Raw genomic sequence first — 18,345 nt, forward strand, 5'->3', positions numbered from 1 at the left:
AATTTTATATTATTTAGGAATTGAGTTCTTTAAATAAAGATTGTTATTATTATTACTGAAAATTATTTAATAATTGGACTATTCCATGACTTTACATGGGTTCCCTGTAGAGATAACAGGTGCCTCTTATTACAATATCTCAATGCTTCAAAATTGTAGTCAGGTAATCAAGATGAAATTGCCATAAAAAACGCAACTGTCTCACTACATCAGTGAGACATCGGTATACAAGATGTGACATCGGGTTCATCCTTGGCGACCGATCTTCCTCTAGTTTATCTCAATTTAGACACTTACAACTAACGTTATTGGCACCTTGCTGTAGGAGATAGAAGTTTTGTCTTCTGCAAATAGCTCTGGTAAGCCCAAATTTAATTTTAATAGTGGTGATGGTGTCTTCACTCTTCAGCATATTGTGCCCAGTAGCGTTCAGCATAAGCATTCTATCTCAATAATAGGAGGGGACTTGATCCTCTATGCTGCGAGTTGAATGCGGCTTGGCAGGCTGTATCTTATATGGTTTTAATTATTAAAATTACCCAAATAAGATGAGAAACGCCTTCAAATGTCAAAATAGCAGAACACTGCAATACAATAGAATGTTTATTCAATAAATTTCATTCTGAGGATAATTAAATCAATCATAAATCCCTTAAAATCTTGTAATCATTTTTATACTAATAAATGTGCACGTTACATGTGTATTTTAATTAGTTCGTGCATTTGTACTGTAGTTTAAATGTGGCTTTATAACTTTTACCTTTTGCCTTTGGTAATTATAACATTCTTGGTAAGTAAATTGAAATTTTACAACTAAAATCGTATTTATTTATGTAATTCCAGTAAAATATTTGAATTTTACAGATAAACTGTTATTGCGTAGAAAACAAAGAACCAAAAAAAGAATTGTATGGAAACATTTACTTAGCAAAAAATGTACCTCATACTCAAATAAAAAAAAAGTTTTTAGATATTATTAATTCCGTTCTACATGCTATGGAATCTACAAGAAAACTAAATTCCAACGGAAAAAACATTGAACTAAAAGGCACCATAGTTATTCTCGAAAATATTGAAAACGATAAATACGAAACTCGTAGTGAAGAAAAGACCATAACTTCTAACTTTGTATTAAACAATCAAAATAAAAAAATAGAAAAATTAAAATATTTGTTAGGCTTTGGAAAAGATCATCGTAAAATTCTTATGTTAATAATGGACAACAGAAAAGAGGTAAACTTAAAATAAAACCTTTTAACTATGTTTGAACGATTTTTTTATATAAAATCATTATTATAAAAACAAAACATAAAAAATAAGATACTTTTTACGTATTTTCTCGCGTTTTTTGTAGGAAATTCATCCGTATACATAAATATTACAAACAAAACCACACGGAAAATTTAATACAAACTTGTCCTAAATCATCATAATATATATACACACACTTTTAACTTTATCTATATTGAATAGCTAGTTAGATAATAAAGCTAGCTAGATAATAAATAAAAATTAATCTATATCATCTTACTTATCTTATTGTTACCTTTACTCTATGTTTTATCTCTCTTCTCCCTCATACAAAGAAATATGCCTAAGCATACAATTTTTATATATTCCCGTCTAATTATTAATACCGCCTAAAAGTTTCAGTTTAAAAACAATTACCTCAATCATAATTTTCAGAGGGAAACTCTTGCGAGAGATGGCCTCAGTATTGAAGATTCTTCTTTTGAAACAAGAAACTTGCCAAAGGACAATAAAAAACGCAATGAAACTAGAGATACGTATGCTAATTATTGTATGAAACTTGCCGTGAGAAAGTGCTATAAGGTAAAAATTATCAATTCCTGGGGTCGAACTCGTTATTTCATTTATTGGGTTGGCAGTAAAGAATCGAACGAACTCATACGTTTGATGTTGATTCGTTAGTATCACCCACTCTTGATAACCAGCATAATTCACTTGCATATTACAGAGTGCCTAGTAAGAGATTTTCCACTTACGTCGACTTATTCGATCGCATGGAAGTTTATTACGATTTATATGGGATCTAGTTACGATACAGGAAAACATTTCTGTCACTAGATGGCACTCTTTCGATACCATATAAACTGTTGTCTGTTGTAAATGGTAGGAAATCTCACAATAGCCACCCTGATATCTATGCGAAAGTGAAAACATACAACCTTTTGCTTTGTACTTCGTTACATCTGTCATTTATAATCAGAAATGAAATGCTTTATTTATTCAAATTTAAAGTATATACTTTCAGCTTGCCGTCTAGTGACGGCAGATCAGAATACAATTGTTACAACCTCTGCTCTTCGTCAGACGTCATATGAGGCGACTTTGGGAATATTGCTGACTTTCAAATTGTTCCCATAGCTTTATTAAATTCATTATCAAAATTAAGCTTAATTTGCTATACTCCGCGAAAAGCAGGAGAATTTGTGTGGTGTAAGTCATCATCTCCTGTCTCAACAATTATTCATTGTAAAGTCAACATCTCCTGAGGATGCTCCGGTTTCGGAGCGAAACGTGCGTAGAGGGTATATTGCCGAAGATCTGTTTGGTGTGGAGTATAAGGATTGAAGAAATTATAAATTACACCACACAGATTCTCCTGCTTTTCGCGGAGTATAGCAAATTAAGCTTAATTTTGATAATATATCATGGATTTCCGCAAAGTAACGCCTGCTTCTATCTAATATTATTAAATTCAGTTTTTAAGTTTGGTTTTTAAACTATAGAACTGGAAAAATATGACATCTTAAATATCGAAATTGCGTTCTTTTAAGTGTACCCACAGTCGAATAGATTGTACATGAAAGCGGTTTTATATTTTTTCAATTCCTATTATTGTTTATTCTAGGCATTAGTAGCAGTCAATAGAAATGTGTGCAAATCGCGTTATAGGTGTAGTTCAAGTTTCCAGTCCACCTTTAAGAAGAACTCTAAAGTGGGTTGCATCAGAAATTTTGATTACAGCAAAGTAATAATAATAAATACTAAAAATAAGAAAAAACGTACATCAGCCAAATTTAAAGGTAAACTAAACACCGAATTTTGAAAATTTTGAAAAAGTTTTTAATTGAGGCACTGGATTAAAATAATGACGATTTGAGAACCTTTTACAGATGCTACGAGAGAAGGATATCTAGATGCCTGTATTCCTTATATGGTGCCAAATTATCAGGTAAGGACTGGGAAAATTTAATCATTACTATTAGACTAATTGAGGTCTGCTAGGTGTTTGATTATCGCTTATGTAATTCTCAAGTGTAGGTACTTAACCTTGGAACTAGACCTATTATAGTCCTTTGAATTCAGAAAAGATCATCTTACGAATTCCTACTCCTCGGGAACGGTCATTGTTTGATTTGTTATTATGACAGGGAATCATAACTTAACTTGCTTTTCGTGGCACGGGAGGTGAAGGCCTGTTATAACTTTGTTTAACCAACACAATTGACTTATTGATGCTATTGCAAGCTTAGATCTCTGGAAGTATAGAATGATTTATATAGAAATTTCCTAATAAATTGACCACTCAATAATCATAATCTCAATCGAAGAGTGCCAATTGTGAGAATTGTGAAAATCCCTAGAACAGAGGTCTACTATAGAAATTCCTGTTCCACTTTTGAGCATTCACTTAACGCGCACCACAGGGTCACAAGGTCACAACGCACTTCCTTTGGGTTAGGATACATTTTAAATCGGCATATCATCAGCTATGTGCCCAGTAAACATTTAACAAATCAAAGAGACTGCAACTCAGATTTTCAGGAGATCACCAAAATTCTCTGACCGCTAAGACTAAGTATCGCTTTAATCAATTAAAATGTGTATAAATTATTTTAGAAAAAACACAGCGCGATTACTCAGCGTAATAATACACTTACGAATTATATAGCAAACATGTTACGCAAAAGAAGCGTGTCTGAGAGGAAGTGCCAAAGCTTGTCCCGCGCCAGGTGCGTCACGGCTTGCTTTTACGCATTGAAAGAGAGCTGTGCTACACATGAATGCCCTAGAAGAAGAAGGACGTCTTACAATAAAGCCTGTAAAGATGAATGCAGAAGAGCTTATCGAGTCAGAAGATCAGATAGAAGTGACAGCAGCAGCAACAGTGATAGTAGTTATTGACGAAGCTTTTTTCCTTTATATTGAATAAAATAAAAAGGAATTTGTTCCTTTATTTTATTTCTTTCAAATTTGTTTTATAAATATTACCTAAAATAAAGTATATAAAACTAAATAAAATCTAAAGCGTCTTCGAAACCACAGTAGCGAGGCACAATTCCTAAGATGCTGGCAGCATTGCTCCTTTGGAGGGCCGAACTAATTCGTTGACCAAGGTAACTGCCCGCTCTAGGATCCCCGGTAGACTCGATAACCCTTTTCGATAATTCTTTAAAAAGTAATTTGTTGCTTTTTTTGTAGTAGAAAAAGTGTTTAAAATAATAAATAAATTATTTTTTCCGCTGACTGATAAAGTTACTCTGTAAAGCAAAGTTTTAAAGGCTGTTTCATTACTGTATCCAAAAAAATAAACAAAAGAAGTATTTCTCCTACAAAGCCAAATTTTACGTAGCTCGATAGGACATGCTAAATGGGATGCTGTAAATAATTAAAATAATTGAATAGAGAATTTGATTGGTCATTTTTCTGTGTGCCAGAATATGTAGCTAGCCTGCTAGCTAATAGTCCAAATAAGTAATTGACGTCGAAATATCGTTTTATTCATGGGTCAAATTATTTAGTGGCGAAAATCTACAACGAATTTTATATCTCGGTTATCTAAAAACCAATGAATTAAATGTAATCTAATGCAGTCATTATCCTGCATCCAGTTTCGTATCTTGAAAACAAATATTATAAAAATACACAATTATATGACCAATTTTTACTAATATGTACTGGATTAATGTGAATTTCTCAAAATGTGTTTGTTATAGAAATATTTATCCTTCGCCTATACTAATATTATAATGCGAAAGTTTGGATGGATGGATGTCTGTAGCTGAATCACACCAGAACGGCTCATCTAATATGGAAGGAATTTAGAACAGATATATACTCTCGTCTAGAATAGCACATGGGCTACTTTTTATCCCACAAAATGTACGTTTCCGTTCCTGTCATAGATTTCTATGACAATGTAAATCACAAGTCAAGAGATTGACATGTTGGGGCCACATAATAACACATGCGCACACATACACATTTTCACACGAAGTCGCGGGCCCCAACTAGAATGTAAACCCATATTAAATCATAAAAAGATTTCTTAAGTTTTTTGCACGAAAAAAAAAGCCTATTTTCATAACGTGCAGATGAATATTTTTTTATGACCTAGTAACTCTACTTTGATGCATTCACAAAAGCATTTCACTAAGAAAGGATAAACGTGTAAATGTTTTATTTTACTCGCTTCGAAGAAACGAATGCAAAAGTATATTCATACGCCGATGTGAAGCTGCAATGAATTATGCGATACAAGAGACATGCAACCGCACCCATAGAAGATGTCCAAGGGACTTGGTCCATGATCTTTACCAAACAGCTACGGAAAAGTGCATTAGAGTTTACCTGAGAAGAGCTTACAACAATACCATGTTATAGAAATATCCCACGTGGTAACGGCGGATTAGAATAAGTTGTAACCACACCTATTATTCCGGAGGTGTCATACGAGGCGACTTAGAGAATACGGTTCCAGACCAACCAAGTGCGGAAACAACAAAAGAAGAAGATCTTTCAGTTGTGGGTTGTGCTGTTTGTTAAAATGTTGTGCTTTCTGAGAAGCAGGGTCGCTGCCCACAGCGCCAATCGGCCGTCTAATGGAATAAAATCTAGTTAGTTGGAAAAAATACTTACGTAGCAAATCAGCGCCGTACTCGCAATTCGCTAGATGGTCGAACATGGCGGTGAGAACTGGTAGTATGACTCCATTGATGTAACCCAACGACGTGGACGTCTTCAGATGCGTCCCTCGAAGGTGAGCATATTTCCCCTGAAATATTCAAGGCATACTGGATATTTTTATAACAGAGCTATTGGAAAACATCCCCATTATTATTTTGTGTTACATGATGTGAAGCGGTGGAAGCCCAGTGGGTAGGAGCTCGACTTCACTTTAGGAGAGCTGAGTTCGAATCTCAGCACGCACCTCTAACTTTTCAAAGTTATGTGCGTTTTCAGTAATTATAACACTTGATAACACATGAAGGAAAACATCGTAAGGAAACCTGCATGCCTGAGAGTTCTCCATAATGTTCTCAAAGTTGTGTGGAGTCCATCAATCCGCACTGGGTCAGCGTTGTGGACTACGGCCTTAACCCCTTCTCATTTTGGGTGAGCCCCGTGCCCTGAAGTGGGCCGGTAACGGGTTGATATGATCATGATGCGATAATAGCCTAGTGATTAGATTTTCGGTCTTGGATTTAATCATCAATTAGGTACCAATTGGGATTGCAGTCAAGAGCTAACTTGTATTGAAAAAAAAGTGGACAAGACACTGCGTATAAGGACAATAATAACCAGTGCATGGATCATAACATTCTTTGAAGACGAGTAGCCTAAGACGTAAGACTTAAGTAATTGAAGCAATTTGCATTATGAGCAACTGTACTTGCACTTTGTACGGCGACATGCTGTAATAAAATACATCAACTTACATCCTGCAAATTCATAATGGTATGGCCCAGGTCATCAGCAACGTTGTTGAAGAATGTAAGCATCGATGTACGAATGAACTCCGGGCAGTTCTTGACGAGGGATTTGGCGTCGATGCCTTTGACTAGGACCTGAAGACAGCGGACCGTGATACGGACGTCTGGGCCAAATGCCGCTAGCCTGGAAGAAAAGTTAGTTACAAGTGAAGATTTTTTGTTATAGGTTAAATAATCAGTCGTTTTGCCCGTGGAGGGGGATTTTTTCTCACAAACATTAGGTGAACCAATTAAAAAAAAACTAAATCCTCCTTTAAGCCCGAAGCATGAATCTAATTCCAAAATCTATAGAGATCAGAATGCAAAGAAATATCCAGCCTAAGTAACCAGCTATTCGAGATTCTTAGACTTGCAGATTTTGGTCTATCGAGATTTACTGCATGCAATTAACTTTGCAGATGTTTTTTTGCCCATACTTTAAACTGTCTCTGAAAATTTCTAATTTTCCATTATAGAATCCTAAAAAAGACGACACCCACTCAAACCGTAGCTTTTAGTCTTACCTTGATCGCAACAAGCTTGCCAGCTTGCAGAACAGTGCGGCAACCATCTCTTTCTCTTTCAAACTGGCCGCACCGATGTTGTTTGTTGCTGTTGCTACCGCAATGAAATAGTTCCGGTGTGTTGAGAAATACTTCTCCATTAGAGGCAGTACCACCTATATGAGATAAATATTGTCAGTTTCCAACTTTAAAACATTTGAGTTCATGTGGTAACTACGAAGCTGTACTAGTTTGTATCACAAGAATGTATGTTTTCATTGATCATTTTAATAAATAAAATGGGTTTGACAGAGATAGAACTTGAAATAATTTTGAGCATAAAATTTATTTCCTGCATGAGCATTAGGTTATGCCTACGTTGATTGACCACATTCTGAGTCGATTAGCCGCGCAGTGGGAAGAGTTTGAGGCGTAGAAGTATATCTTCTAAGTTTCTTTACCCCACGTTAAAAAAAGAAGTTTAAAATATATCGTTCCCAAATCAATTTGCTCAAACAAATCCGAATTATCAGTTATTTCCATACAATTTAAAACTCTGGTCTAAGGAGTTGATTCATGATATTGATTATTAACAATTCACTAAAGCAAACGCTTATAAAGCAGGTATATTTTTAATATAACCAAGCATGCACTAAGTACATAAATAATAGTTTGATCTACCTTCTTGTAATACTTAAGATCCGACTTGTCTTGCTTGCAATACAATAAAATTACACAAATAAAAGAATAGGAAATAGGTTAATGATATAGAAGATGAATAACATACTTTAAAAGAGAATGAAGGAATATTATTAAGCAAATGTGATCTGAATACAATAAGTTTAAAAAAGGAAATTTCAAAGTTACTAGAGATAAAAAGTTTTTAAAATTTAGGATTAATCAAACAAGAAAAGTGTAGAATATTACGTAATATTACGTACTAATCTTAGTACGAGAAGGTTATAAGTAAATATATTTTTGCGTGTATATTCAGGAAAACAGGTTGCGTGTATATTCTAATATGCTATGGAATTTAAGCAAATACTGTTTTGCGGAACCTGCATTTAAATTCAAAAAGTCAAAATAAAAACACACCTTAGAAACAAACTTGATATCTCTTGTGCTCGTCTTAAAACTGGGTCTTCTACTGAATGTTGTAGATGGTTTCAAGAGTTTCATATTAATCGTGGCTCTATCAATATATTGTATCAATTTCTCCAGAAGCGAGTACGCAAATCTGAGCTCTATTGCTACGCCGGTAGTGGTCTGTTCTGTATCACCTTGGGATGTCTTAGGACGGTGTAATTTATACCCTTGGTACTGCAGGTATTTGAGGAACTCCTGAGAACGTTCTCGATCCTTCTTTTTCTCTTTGTCTGTTAGAAGGTCGTATGGGACGAGTTGGGGATGGATTCCACCTGTAACAACAAAGCAATGTGTATAGTATTAGAACTAAAAAAATTGTAAGTACCTAGATGAATATCCATAAGTCATTAAATGTTCAATTTTTGAAAGAATGTCTGACTGAAATGAAAGAACGGTACGAAAAATCTAGAATTATCGATAAAAAGGTGAAAACTTCAAAGGTCTGGTTTACCTTCTTAAAATTTCGCCAACTCTACATAAAAAGGGGAAAACAGCAGATCGCCGGCTAGGTGGATAGACTAGCCGCCGAAACCCGATTGATACAGTCCGTATAAGGCCAAATAATTTGGACATCCTTACAAAATAATTATAGCAAAATGATCCCTAAAAACAATAATACCTTACCTCCATTAGTGACCAATTCTTCCTTCTTTTTCTTGGCCCAGATGTCGTGTGCGTTTTCAGCTAACCTTTCTGCCATGTTCTGCATCTCGCGAGACAGCGTCAGATTCGTCATGTCTACTGGATGTGGGTTATAGTTGAATGGTGTAGCTGAGTCCGTCTGAGCAAAGAATATGAAAGATCTTAGAAAAAATAATCAATTGCGCACGTAGAAAGCATATACAACATACCATACGTATTTATGATAAAAGTCAAACTCTACTAAATTATGGTTAAAGCTAAGATTGGCATGTTAAAGAATTAACTGGAAATAAAAACTACTATAATCACCATAATATCTTCCTCCTGTGTAGGCATGTAAACAATAGAGGCAAATTAGTTTCTGGTTCATATTTAAAAGAATCGCAATTACTAATTATGGCTTTTAAGTCCATATTAGTCCAGTATCTTAGATTTAAATCGTTGTATGTAAGATCTATCTGCAAAAGCCCATTTGTCTGATAACCTTTGACGCTTTTACTTGACAAAGCGGCCTTCCAAACATCTTAATGATCATGATATTTTTTGTACGATAGATTATGTCCAGCACGTACAACACGTTTAAGAGGACATTGTGGAAAATTTGTAATTTACCTGAGAAGATGATTGCTGAGCAGATGAGCATTGATATTTCTGACGGACTAAGGTCCCAAAAAAATTACGGATAATAAAAACTATGTTATGAGAAAAACATATTTATTTGTTTAAAAATATATACTCACAACACCAGATTTAGATTGTCTTCTCATGGAACTGCGGTTAGTGCTAGGGATATCAACTTCCGAATGCTCGACTGACCATCCGATAGCCAATAACGCCTTCAAAGATTCACGAACCGGTTCTTTGTAACGCTCTTTTTCCTGTGAAAAGGTAAAAAAATATTATGGACTTTCAAAACAGCCAATTTTATAGTCAGTCAGTAGTATAAGTGTAATAAAAAAATACACTAAAATGAATTAGTAATTTACGAGAAAAATAGTAATAATAAAAAATATTTGAAATTTTGGTATTGTAAAATTCACGCGAATATCAGAATTATATTTTAAAAATATCAGTAACAAAAAAGCAAACGAACAATGTAAAACAATTTCGCATTCGCATAAATAATATTAGAATCGATAACAATTGCTTCTTCTTTTGGCTCATAGCTGTAAAACATGTCTAACCTATGCTAAAAAGTTAACTTAATTGAACTTCATTCAATGGCATTTTGACTATTACGATGTGTAAGTAGTCAAAGTTATAAAACTTTGTTAGGTCGGGCAGAGCATAGATAAGTAATTATTCAGTAATGAAATCACGTAGTTCTATTTCTTTAGCATATTCAATTGGCTGTTTCTATTTTGCACATAGAATTCAAGGAAGATTAGGATAGCATCATTAGATTATGACAGTTTAAAAAAATTTACTGCATCAAATTTAAAATTACTTACGTAATCATTCAGCATATTGTAGGGCTTGAGGCGAGGATGCGATTTTTGGCTATCCGACCAACCTTCGGCGTAGACCCAGCCGTTTTCAATTTTCCTAGAGAAAGGAAGTAGGTAGAGTGGTAACAAATTTTTTTATTGGGTTGAACTATATCGTTATATTTTGTATATCAACATATGTTTCTCACATCTTATTTGTTTATAAACATTAAGTGACAGAAATTCGCGCGCGAAATAAACATTTCATTAGAAATGACGAATTTAAATTTAATTTCAATGAATTCATTTAAAAATGCAAACGACGTTAATTCATATTATATAGCAGATAATATGAAAGGGAAAAGATATGTAAAGATAGTTACACTTACCTAGACGCCCAAGCATCGTGGTAATGCTCAGAGAACTTCTGCACAATGGTGTTTAGATCGTTATTAAGAGCCACTGACGATGTGTTTATGGGCTGAGGGTCATACTGTGGGTTGTCGGCACCTAGGAGTTGAAGGGATTGGGATTAAATTCAATGATTCATTAGCATAACAAATACACAAGAATACTGCAGTACAAAACTTTTATTATGACTGTAGTGATAAGAGAGTTCTACCAATTTTATTTATTAAAGCAGTGAAGACTTTTATACCTGTAGTCTGTGTATTTTCTTTTCCATAGAATTCATCGTCATAGTTCTTAGACAGTGAATAGTCTGGAGGTAGAGCGCATCCTGAAAAAAAGAGTTGAAATATTATGTTAAAATTCAGTTAATGGGCTTACAATTTCAAATACTTTAATCGCAACTTGTCGCAAAAACATTAAAAACTCTGGCAGAAAATTAAAAAAAAACATTATATAATTATTATTCACTTTAATACAACGCTTTTCTAACGCAGATAGATTTCATTCTGTTTAGCAATTGGTCACGGGTTGGCTCCAACAATAGCTTTTGACGATGGATTGAAAATCTTCGACACCACCACCTTTGGTTTAAAGGATTTATGCAAACTCCATTTTGCGCAGGTAGAACCTCTTAACTAAGGATGCCATTTTATAAATTATAATTATTAAGAAAAGTTTGGCAATATCTTCTTGGAAGCTTAGGATATTCGTTTGGATATACAGTTTAAAGAAATCTTACCAATGGCAATAAGACATGGCAGAGCTTTCCCAAACAGCTCAGGCTCGTAGTCCATTTTGCTCAATGAGTCGAAGATGTTAGAGAACAGCATCATAGTCAGACGCTTCTCCTCATCAGACGAAGCGCCGTATATACCCTGGCCACCCGTGCTGCCGTAGTACTTTGCGCAACGTTCGTAGTGCAGCGTTAGTAACTGCAAGAAAGTTTTACTTTTTAATTCCATACTTCGAATTTAAATTACGTGCATTTTAGATGACAAAGTCTACAATGAGCATTGAGCTTTATTTGCTATACTCCGCGAAAAGCAGCAGAATCCGTACGGTCTTCCGTCCAACGCACGATTTGCTCTAGCACCGGAGCATCATCCGCAGATATTGACTTTACAATGACACTTTCTTTAGTCATTGAGAACGGTCAAATCTGATAACATCGAGGAGTACAGCAAAAACCATTGGCAAAACCAAAAATAACACATTTCCTTTGTTTTTGTTTGTTATATTAGGTTATTCTTTAGCACCTTCAAATTATATAAAAGTTGAATATTTATCATGGCATTGGATTGGAATTTTGTATCCGATTTTATTTTTGTTTTTAGATTTTATGTGTTTTATGTATGTATGTTTTCTGTTTCGATATGTAGTGCCAGATGAAAATTAGGGCACTTAAAACATAATATTTAATTACTGCTAATCTTATTTCTCAGTTCGGTGGACTAAGGCCTTAAGATTAAACTACTGCCCTGTAGTGGACCAGTAATACCTTGATAATGATGATAATTAATTATACTTAAAGATCCATGACACAGTTAAGATAAAGAGTAAAACATTCAGTGCTTTTATTCGACCACAAGAACTGTAGAAACGGTGAAAGTTTAAAAATAATAAACATTAATAGTAAACAGGGAAACGTACCCGAAGCGCAACAGTAGTGTACTCAGACAAACGGGATACATCGACGGTGAGTTTACGTAGCAGTTTCAGCAGCATAGAAGGTTGCATGGCCGCAGTCAGAGCTACCAGGAAGTCAGATACTGCCTCACGCTGGCCTTTGGTCAACATGCGGTTTTTGGACAACCTAGACACAAACATGTTTGTAATTTAGGATAAATGTGATTAACTTTTTGACAGTCAGTTATAGCCCATTGCAGATGTCCTAACAACATCTGCTGCACTTTTGCATGTATTCCAAAATTCTGTCAAATTGGGTCCGAAGTTATTGCGTGAAAGAGTAACACACATCCATCCATTCAAACTTTCGCATGTAATAATAAATATGAAAAACCAAGTGCTGAGCCAGCAGCAGCGGTTTACAGCTTGCTTCTTTCTAATCAATTTTCCAATAACAAAAATAACAAGAGTATAATAATAAACAAAGAAACCAAAAATATTTCAGGCTAACATCGTTTAAAATAAATAATGAATTTAATTTGATAACCCACAATCAATCAAACAGACAAATAAAATAGTTGTATCCTTACCTATAAACAGTATGTAAGGTAGCATCCAGTAAGCTGCCGTAGTTTTCAGCTTCGTTGTAGAAGTTTGCGTGTTTGATGAGGAGTGGAAGAATGGAGTTACCGATGTACCGGTTCATGGAAAGAGCCATGTCTGACTCGCAGCCGTCATTCTAGACGTAAAAATATGCGTAAGAGATGAACAGAATTATGAAATATATAAAATTGGGGAAGTTTATAAGGTTTCTTTTTTCTTTAGATAACTTTTAAACAATATATTAAAACATTTATAAATTTTATTACATTAGGTACAACCGAATTTAAAAAATAATAATACAAGAATCAAAATTTTAATTAATAAGGCAAATCACACTATTAAAAATAAGCAAACTAGTTATGTCACTGTCATTAAGTTATTCTTTTACTATAATCATTGATTTAATATGTTACTATCGTATTATGATACATACTACAAAAGTTGTTGTTTTTGCGCATTTCAAAAATTGCTTAGATAACAAGTTTAAAAGTAGTCCTTCTTACAATGTGCCTTGTAAGATTACATTAAAACCACTTAATTTTGTTAAGTTAAGAGACAAGGCAAATAGTTTAATTTAAAATCTTATTAATTTTACCGTAACAAGAACATTATGAGTTCATGAGTTCTGAGTAGAGAGGTACAATTGATATGAATCGCTGATATTCAAAAAAGTGCTTAATTTAATTTCAAAAATATCATACCCTATCTAGCATAGTCGCAGCTCTGAGATCTGGTAAGAAAGCTTCTTCAAGCAATCGGTAGAAAAGCTCTTGAGTTTCGATGCCGTAGACACGTTCTAAGAACAATCCAACGCTCTGCTTGTGTCCAGGGATCAGACCAGATGGCATGTCTATCAAAAAATTAGGTAAGATTTTTTTATTAATATGATGATTTAAATCCACGTAAAATACAATGACGCCTAAATAAAAGTAATTTCTAGCTTGTGTGAATACACATTATTAATAATCCATGCGTGAAATGTTTGCATGCATTTAGAATTAATGTTGCCAAAGCGTCTTTCGTCGCTTTTGACATTAATAGACAAAATTACTTAAAAAACGAAAATTGCGACAAATGCAGTTAAAAATGTTAAATTTATTCTGGTCATTCAATTGAAATTGTAAATTTTGCGGTGTTTGATGTAAAAAATTATATTTTATGTTGAAAGTCGTTCTAACGAAATTATATTTACCTGATTTTGGCCTCTCTTCGCCAGCAGCCGGGTTGTTTAAAGTGAATCTTAGACTGAGAACGCCTTGCAGGTCTTCCAGAGGAACTAATGATCGAAGAATGGCTCTCGCTCTTAAAGATTCGTTCTTTCCCTGAATGAATGAGAGTTATTAAATAAGGAAAACTTACTGTAGTTATAGGAATTAATTCTATATATAAAAATATGAATCGCCTTTATTGTGTTTCGCAAAAAGTAGAAACTGCTTGAAGGATACGAATAATATATTTCATGGTTCTGTTTGCGTATAAATTTACTTATATCGTTAAAAAAAATTAGGAAAACGGTTGACCTAAAGGCAACTGCTACGGCTACTAGGCCCTGCAACTTTCCGCTAATTCCATACTTATTTTGTTCGTCGAGCTCAAAAGTCTGATTAAAGTTTCATAAAGCAATATTTTTCGGATTTTTAAACTTAAATTTAGAAAAGTATTTCCATAAAATATAGGGAATCCTTCGCATGTCACAAGCAACACGTTTTGCAAATTTATTTACAACGCTGTTATCGATTATTTTTTAAGGGTTTATTGGCTTTCAATTTTATTTTGTAAGCTTATAGGATTTAAGAACTGATCAGAGTATTTGTTTAACAGCTATCTGCAAAAAAATTATTAAAAAAAAAAGTTTTACAATTGATTCAAATGGTATAGATATTCTAATTCAGATAAAAATTTTTCGAATTTTTGAAAATTGTTAATTTTCTTAGCAGGAAGTTAAAAAGGAAATTAGGAAATGATTACAGAAATACTACAACCGATACACATCTGCTATTATAAAAGTGTTTATTACATACCCAGATAGATATGTTTAAACAAACGCACCCAGAACATTTAAGTCGAAAAAATAAAAGAAACTCTTTGTGCGCCTGAAATCCAATACTGGTGAACTTGACGAGTGACTTTTAGTCTAGGTTGAATCTTGGTTCTTTAGAGTGACTATTCATGCGCCTTTTTCTTTGCTAACAATTATGAACCTTCAAGCTTCCAGCCGTTCGTCAGACGGGAATTCACGAAATCGTTCGTTAGTTGGTCAGTTGCCAGCTACTTACCAGAGCTATGACGCCAGCATCGGGTGCACATCGACCCAGCAAGTCAACAAGAGTGCAGTAGAAGTTGAGTATTGCTGCACCGGTGTCAATGTAGTCTTCATCATCGTCCGACTGGGGCAGCGGGTGACTGAACTGTGACCAAAAATAAAAAAAATGTAGACGTTGTCTTATGCTCTCAATCGTGGAGTCACTTTAGAGTTTAGAAACAATGTAGCGTCAAAGCAAAATCGACCTAACGTTGTTCTTGTTAGTGTCAAATTCTGTGGTCCTGTTCTTTATTCTTTCTGCTGCAGAAGTTTGGACTAGTTTAAGTTTGATATTCGACAGAATCCTTATTAATTTTTCTTAATAACACCGGCAATGCGTCCGTCAGACCGGAACACAGCATTTCAACAATGCTGCTTCGCGGCAGAAATAAGCATGGCGATAGTACTTCTCAGAACTATTACTGTTTTCTTTGTGTATTCCCTTCAGTATTTTGTTGCTAGAAAGTTCTGTCTGTTCTATTCTATTCTACTCCCCGGACGAGCTACATCACAAAAAGCTTTACTACTACTAAAAGAAAGCTCTTACTTATTTACCACACTATACTAACATTTATATCGCCCTCTTCATCCCTCAGCTTGCGTCGATCAGCAATCCTCTCACTCATCTTGTTCGCGTCTACGATAGCTTTCAGTAACCCCTCCCCTTCACCACGTAAGGCTGGACCTAAACACTCAGGTCTTCTGATGAGGAGACGGATTACAAGGTTGGCGTTTTCTTCCACACTTTCACCGTTCACCTGGAAATTAACACCATTTGATAAGGGAACTTAAATCGCAATTACTCTTAGTGGCCTTGAATTAAAATTGACATAATCTAGAAAGGTAAAAGTAAATATAGTTTACTAGCTGCGTCCCACGGTTTTGCCCGCGCAAGTTTATATTCCGTGGGAATCAGCGCAATTCGAAATCGGTCCATTGATAAAACAAATTTTTTGAATAAGAAATACCACGAAACGAATATATTAATTTTTGTTTCTACCGGAGTTCTTACTAAGGTTTAGAATTACTATTGTGTCTTTGAAAGTTAGATATATTTCCTCGCGGATTTTTGTAGGTTATAAGGAGTACATTCATCATGAAGTACATAATTTATGAAGGTAATTAATAGATTTTCAAGCGCACGCCAAATAATACATTATTTAAATTTTCTTAAGGATATGTAATTTTTTTTAATTTATTATAGCCTATGTTACATTACTTACTACTTACTTTTCTATTGGACAACAATAGTTACAATCGATCCATTCGTTTCAGAGCCTATTCGATACAAACAAAACAATGTTCTTTATCATATTAGGATTAACAGTATCCGTCGCATTGTTATTTTCTCAAGCATGAACTTGATATTTTGAAAAGCTCTAGAGATACTTAAAATTACAATCAGGCACTCGCGACTACTCACCCAGACACAGAATCGTAGGAAGTCAAGATAACGTTCGCCTTCCACGGGATCCCAACCAAGGTCGGGGTAGCCCTTCTCCACCAGCTCAGAGTTGCTCTGCAGACCACATCGTGACAGGTATACCGCAATCTTCTCCAGATAGTGCTCTCTAAAGAAATAAGTAATTATGGTTTTGCTATTTATCTTGACGATCTTGTGATGTAGAGCAAAACCGAAAAAAAAAGCAAAAAGAAACCAATATATAGGACGGGCCCAATTATTTTAATCGTAGAATGTGCATTATGACTTTTATAACTTACACAAGAAACAGCCCCACTAGACCTTACAGTGAAGAAATCCCTATGTCTAGGAGTAAAATCTTATAAATCGGTTGAAATGATCTTTTAAAAGTTTGAGATGATCGTTTGATTAAACTTTTGAGGAATACAATATGTCTGTAAAATCTAACAATGAGGTTGATAAACCAATATTATACCTTAAAGCCAAAGCTAATTCGGTGTTCTCCATTAAACTTGAGTAAGCGACGTCCAATGGCGTGGATCCTCTTAAAGATGGTCTTGACAGTAAGATATTTGAGTTTTCTAACAGGAAATCGAAGTGATCGAACATAGCCTTTTGATTTTGTCGCCCCGTGCGGCAGAAGTAGCAAAGGAAGCGGCAACACGCTACCACCATTTCGTGTGAAGTGTCCTGTAATAAAAGGGTTACTAAATACTCAACCATCTTTTTTTTTACAATGATACTTAAAAGAAATGTTGTTAACTTTTACAACAACTATATTCTGTTTGATTTTTTGCTGTCCGTTGAGGAAATTTTGGAAGATTTTCGTCATGAAATTGCAGATGGAATTTCAATAGAAACTAAACTGTACATTATCCAGTAAACGAAATAAGGTATGAAATAACATTGCAAAAAAATGTTAAATTAAAATACCCATACAAATTTGGGTATAGATATTCAAATTGTTTATATAAACCACTATTGTGTTAAGTGTAGAAACTGGCCTCGTAGAAAAAGAAGAAGAAGTCAATAGAAATTAAGTTGGCATCCTGGAGGTATATGCACTTGACCGTACTAGGTTTGGTAAGAAATTGTAAAACACGACTGACACGTAAACAAGATGTCTCCGGCCCCTGATGACCTCACTGGTGATAAATCTAATGGTTTTCCAGGGCTATGTCATCCAAAAAAATGTCAATACCATCTAAGAGAATTATATATCACTGTTTGTAAGTATTTTAACCTTTTCTTTATCTTCTGGCGTTGGTTGCGCAGCTGTTGGTGCGTCTGACTGCGCCTGAGCACGTCTTCCTAGCGTATTCATCATCACCGCCATAACATTCTCGTGTACACGGAGTACTCTGCACAAATATAAAACTTATGAATATAAGAAAAACCAAAAACAAGACGCGCTGGTATGTACAAGATTAAAGAAGGATTGGTCGCAATTAGGAAGTATAATTTTGCAAGTCCTCACGAAAGCGGTTCGGATGCTTTGGTTTGGCTGTCGTTTTAAAAACGGTTGCATCATTGATAAGTAAAC

General features: G+C 34.6%; 2 protein-coding genes across 23 annotated transcripts in view; one reads left to right on the top strand and one right to left on the bottom strand.

Annotated features, from left to right (window-relative positions):
• Positions 1-18,345, bottom strand: part of LOC120634697 (ryanodine receptor) — a 128,337-nt gene that overhangs the window by 41,248 nt on the left and 68,744 nt on the right. For 12 of the 22 annotated variants that reach the window (XM_039905466.1, XM_039905457.1, XM_039905459.1 and 9 more), the window contains 19 exons: positions 18,046-18,163; positions 17,278-17,492; positions 16,803-16,950; positions 15,949-16,137; positions 15,354-15,485; positions 14,270-14,399; positions 13,779-13,927; positions 13,065-13,213; positions 12,499-12,661; positions 11,588-11,780; positions 11,096-11,176; positions 10,827-10,947; positions 10,462-10,555; positions 9,751-9,888; positions 8,993-9,149; positions 8,318-8,640; positions 7,244-7,398; positions 6,687-6,864; positions 5,887-6,022 (listed from right to left, as the gene is read on the bottom strand). In XM_039905466.1, coding sequence (XP_039761400.1) covers positions 5,887-6,022; positions 6,687-6,864; positions 7,244-7,398; positions 8,318-8,640; positions 8,993-9,149; positions 9,751-9,888; positions 10,462-10,555; positions 10,827-10,947; positions 11,096-11,176; positions 11,588-11,780; positions 12,499-12,661; positions 13,065-13,213; positions 13,779-13,927; positions 14,270-14,399; positions 15,354-15,485; positions 15,949-16,137; positions 16,803-16,950; positions 17,278-17,492; positions 18,046-18,163 — 2,969 coding nt within the window. Of the gene's footprint in view, positions 1-5,886; positions 6,023-6,686; positions 6,865-7,243; positions 7,399-7,903; positions 7,937-8,317; positions 8,641-8,992; positions 9,150-9,319; positions 9,335-9,750; positions 9,889-10,461; positions 10,556-10,826; positions 10,948-11,095; positions 11,177-11,587; positions 11,781-12,498; positions 12,662-13,064; positions 13,214-13,778; positions 13,928-14,269; positions 14,400-15,353; positions 15,486-15,948; positions 16,138-16,802; positions 16,951-17,277; positions 17,493-18,045; positions 18,164-18,345 lie in introns of all 22 variants that reach the window. The other 10 variants (XM_039905448.1, XM_039905449.1, XM_039905447.1 and 7 more) reach the window with 2 other exon arrangements.
• LOC120634701 lies at positions 696-4,196 on the top strand. The gene is made up of 6 exons (XM_039905473.1): positions 696-790; positions 865-1,233; positions 1,687-1,833; positions 2,876-3,050; positions 3,141-3,199; positions 3,868-4,196. The coding sequence occupies exons 1-6, from the start codon at positions 740-742 to the stop codon at positions 4,150-4,152; spliced, it is 1,086 nt and encodes a 361-aa protein (XP_039761407.1). The 5' UTR covers positions 696-739; the 3' UTR covers positions 4,153-4,196.

The sequence above is a fragment of the Pararge aegeria genome, chromosome 25 (genome assembly GCF_905163445.1).
Source record: "Pararge aegeria chromosome 25, ilParAegt1.1, whole genome shotgun sequence".
In the NCBI taxonomy this organism is placed as follows: Eukaryota; Metazoa; Arthropoda; class Insecta; order Lepidoptera; family Nymphalidae; genus Pararge; species Pararge aegeria.

Bases quoted from the DNA above. Each gene is read 5' to 3' on its own strand.
- LOC120634701 (XM_039905473.1), top strand. From the start codon at position 740: ATGTGGCTTTATAACTTTTACCTTTTGCCTTTGGTAATTATAACATTC. The intron at 1,834-2,875 runs GTAAAAATTATC...TGTTTATTCTAG, and splicing joins CCGTGAGAAAGTGCTATAAG to GCATTAGTAGCAGTCAATAG. The intron at 3,051-3,140 runs GTAAACTAAACA...AACCTTTTACAG, and splicing joins TACATCAGCCAAATTTAAAG to ATGCTACGAGAGAAGGATAT.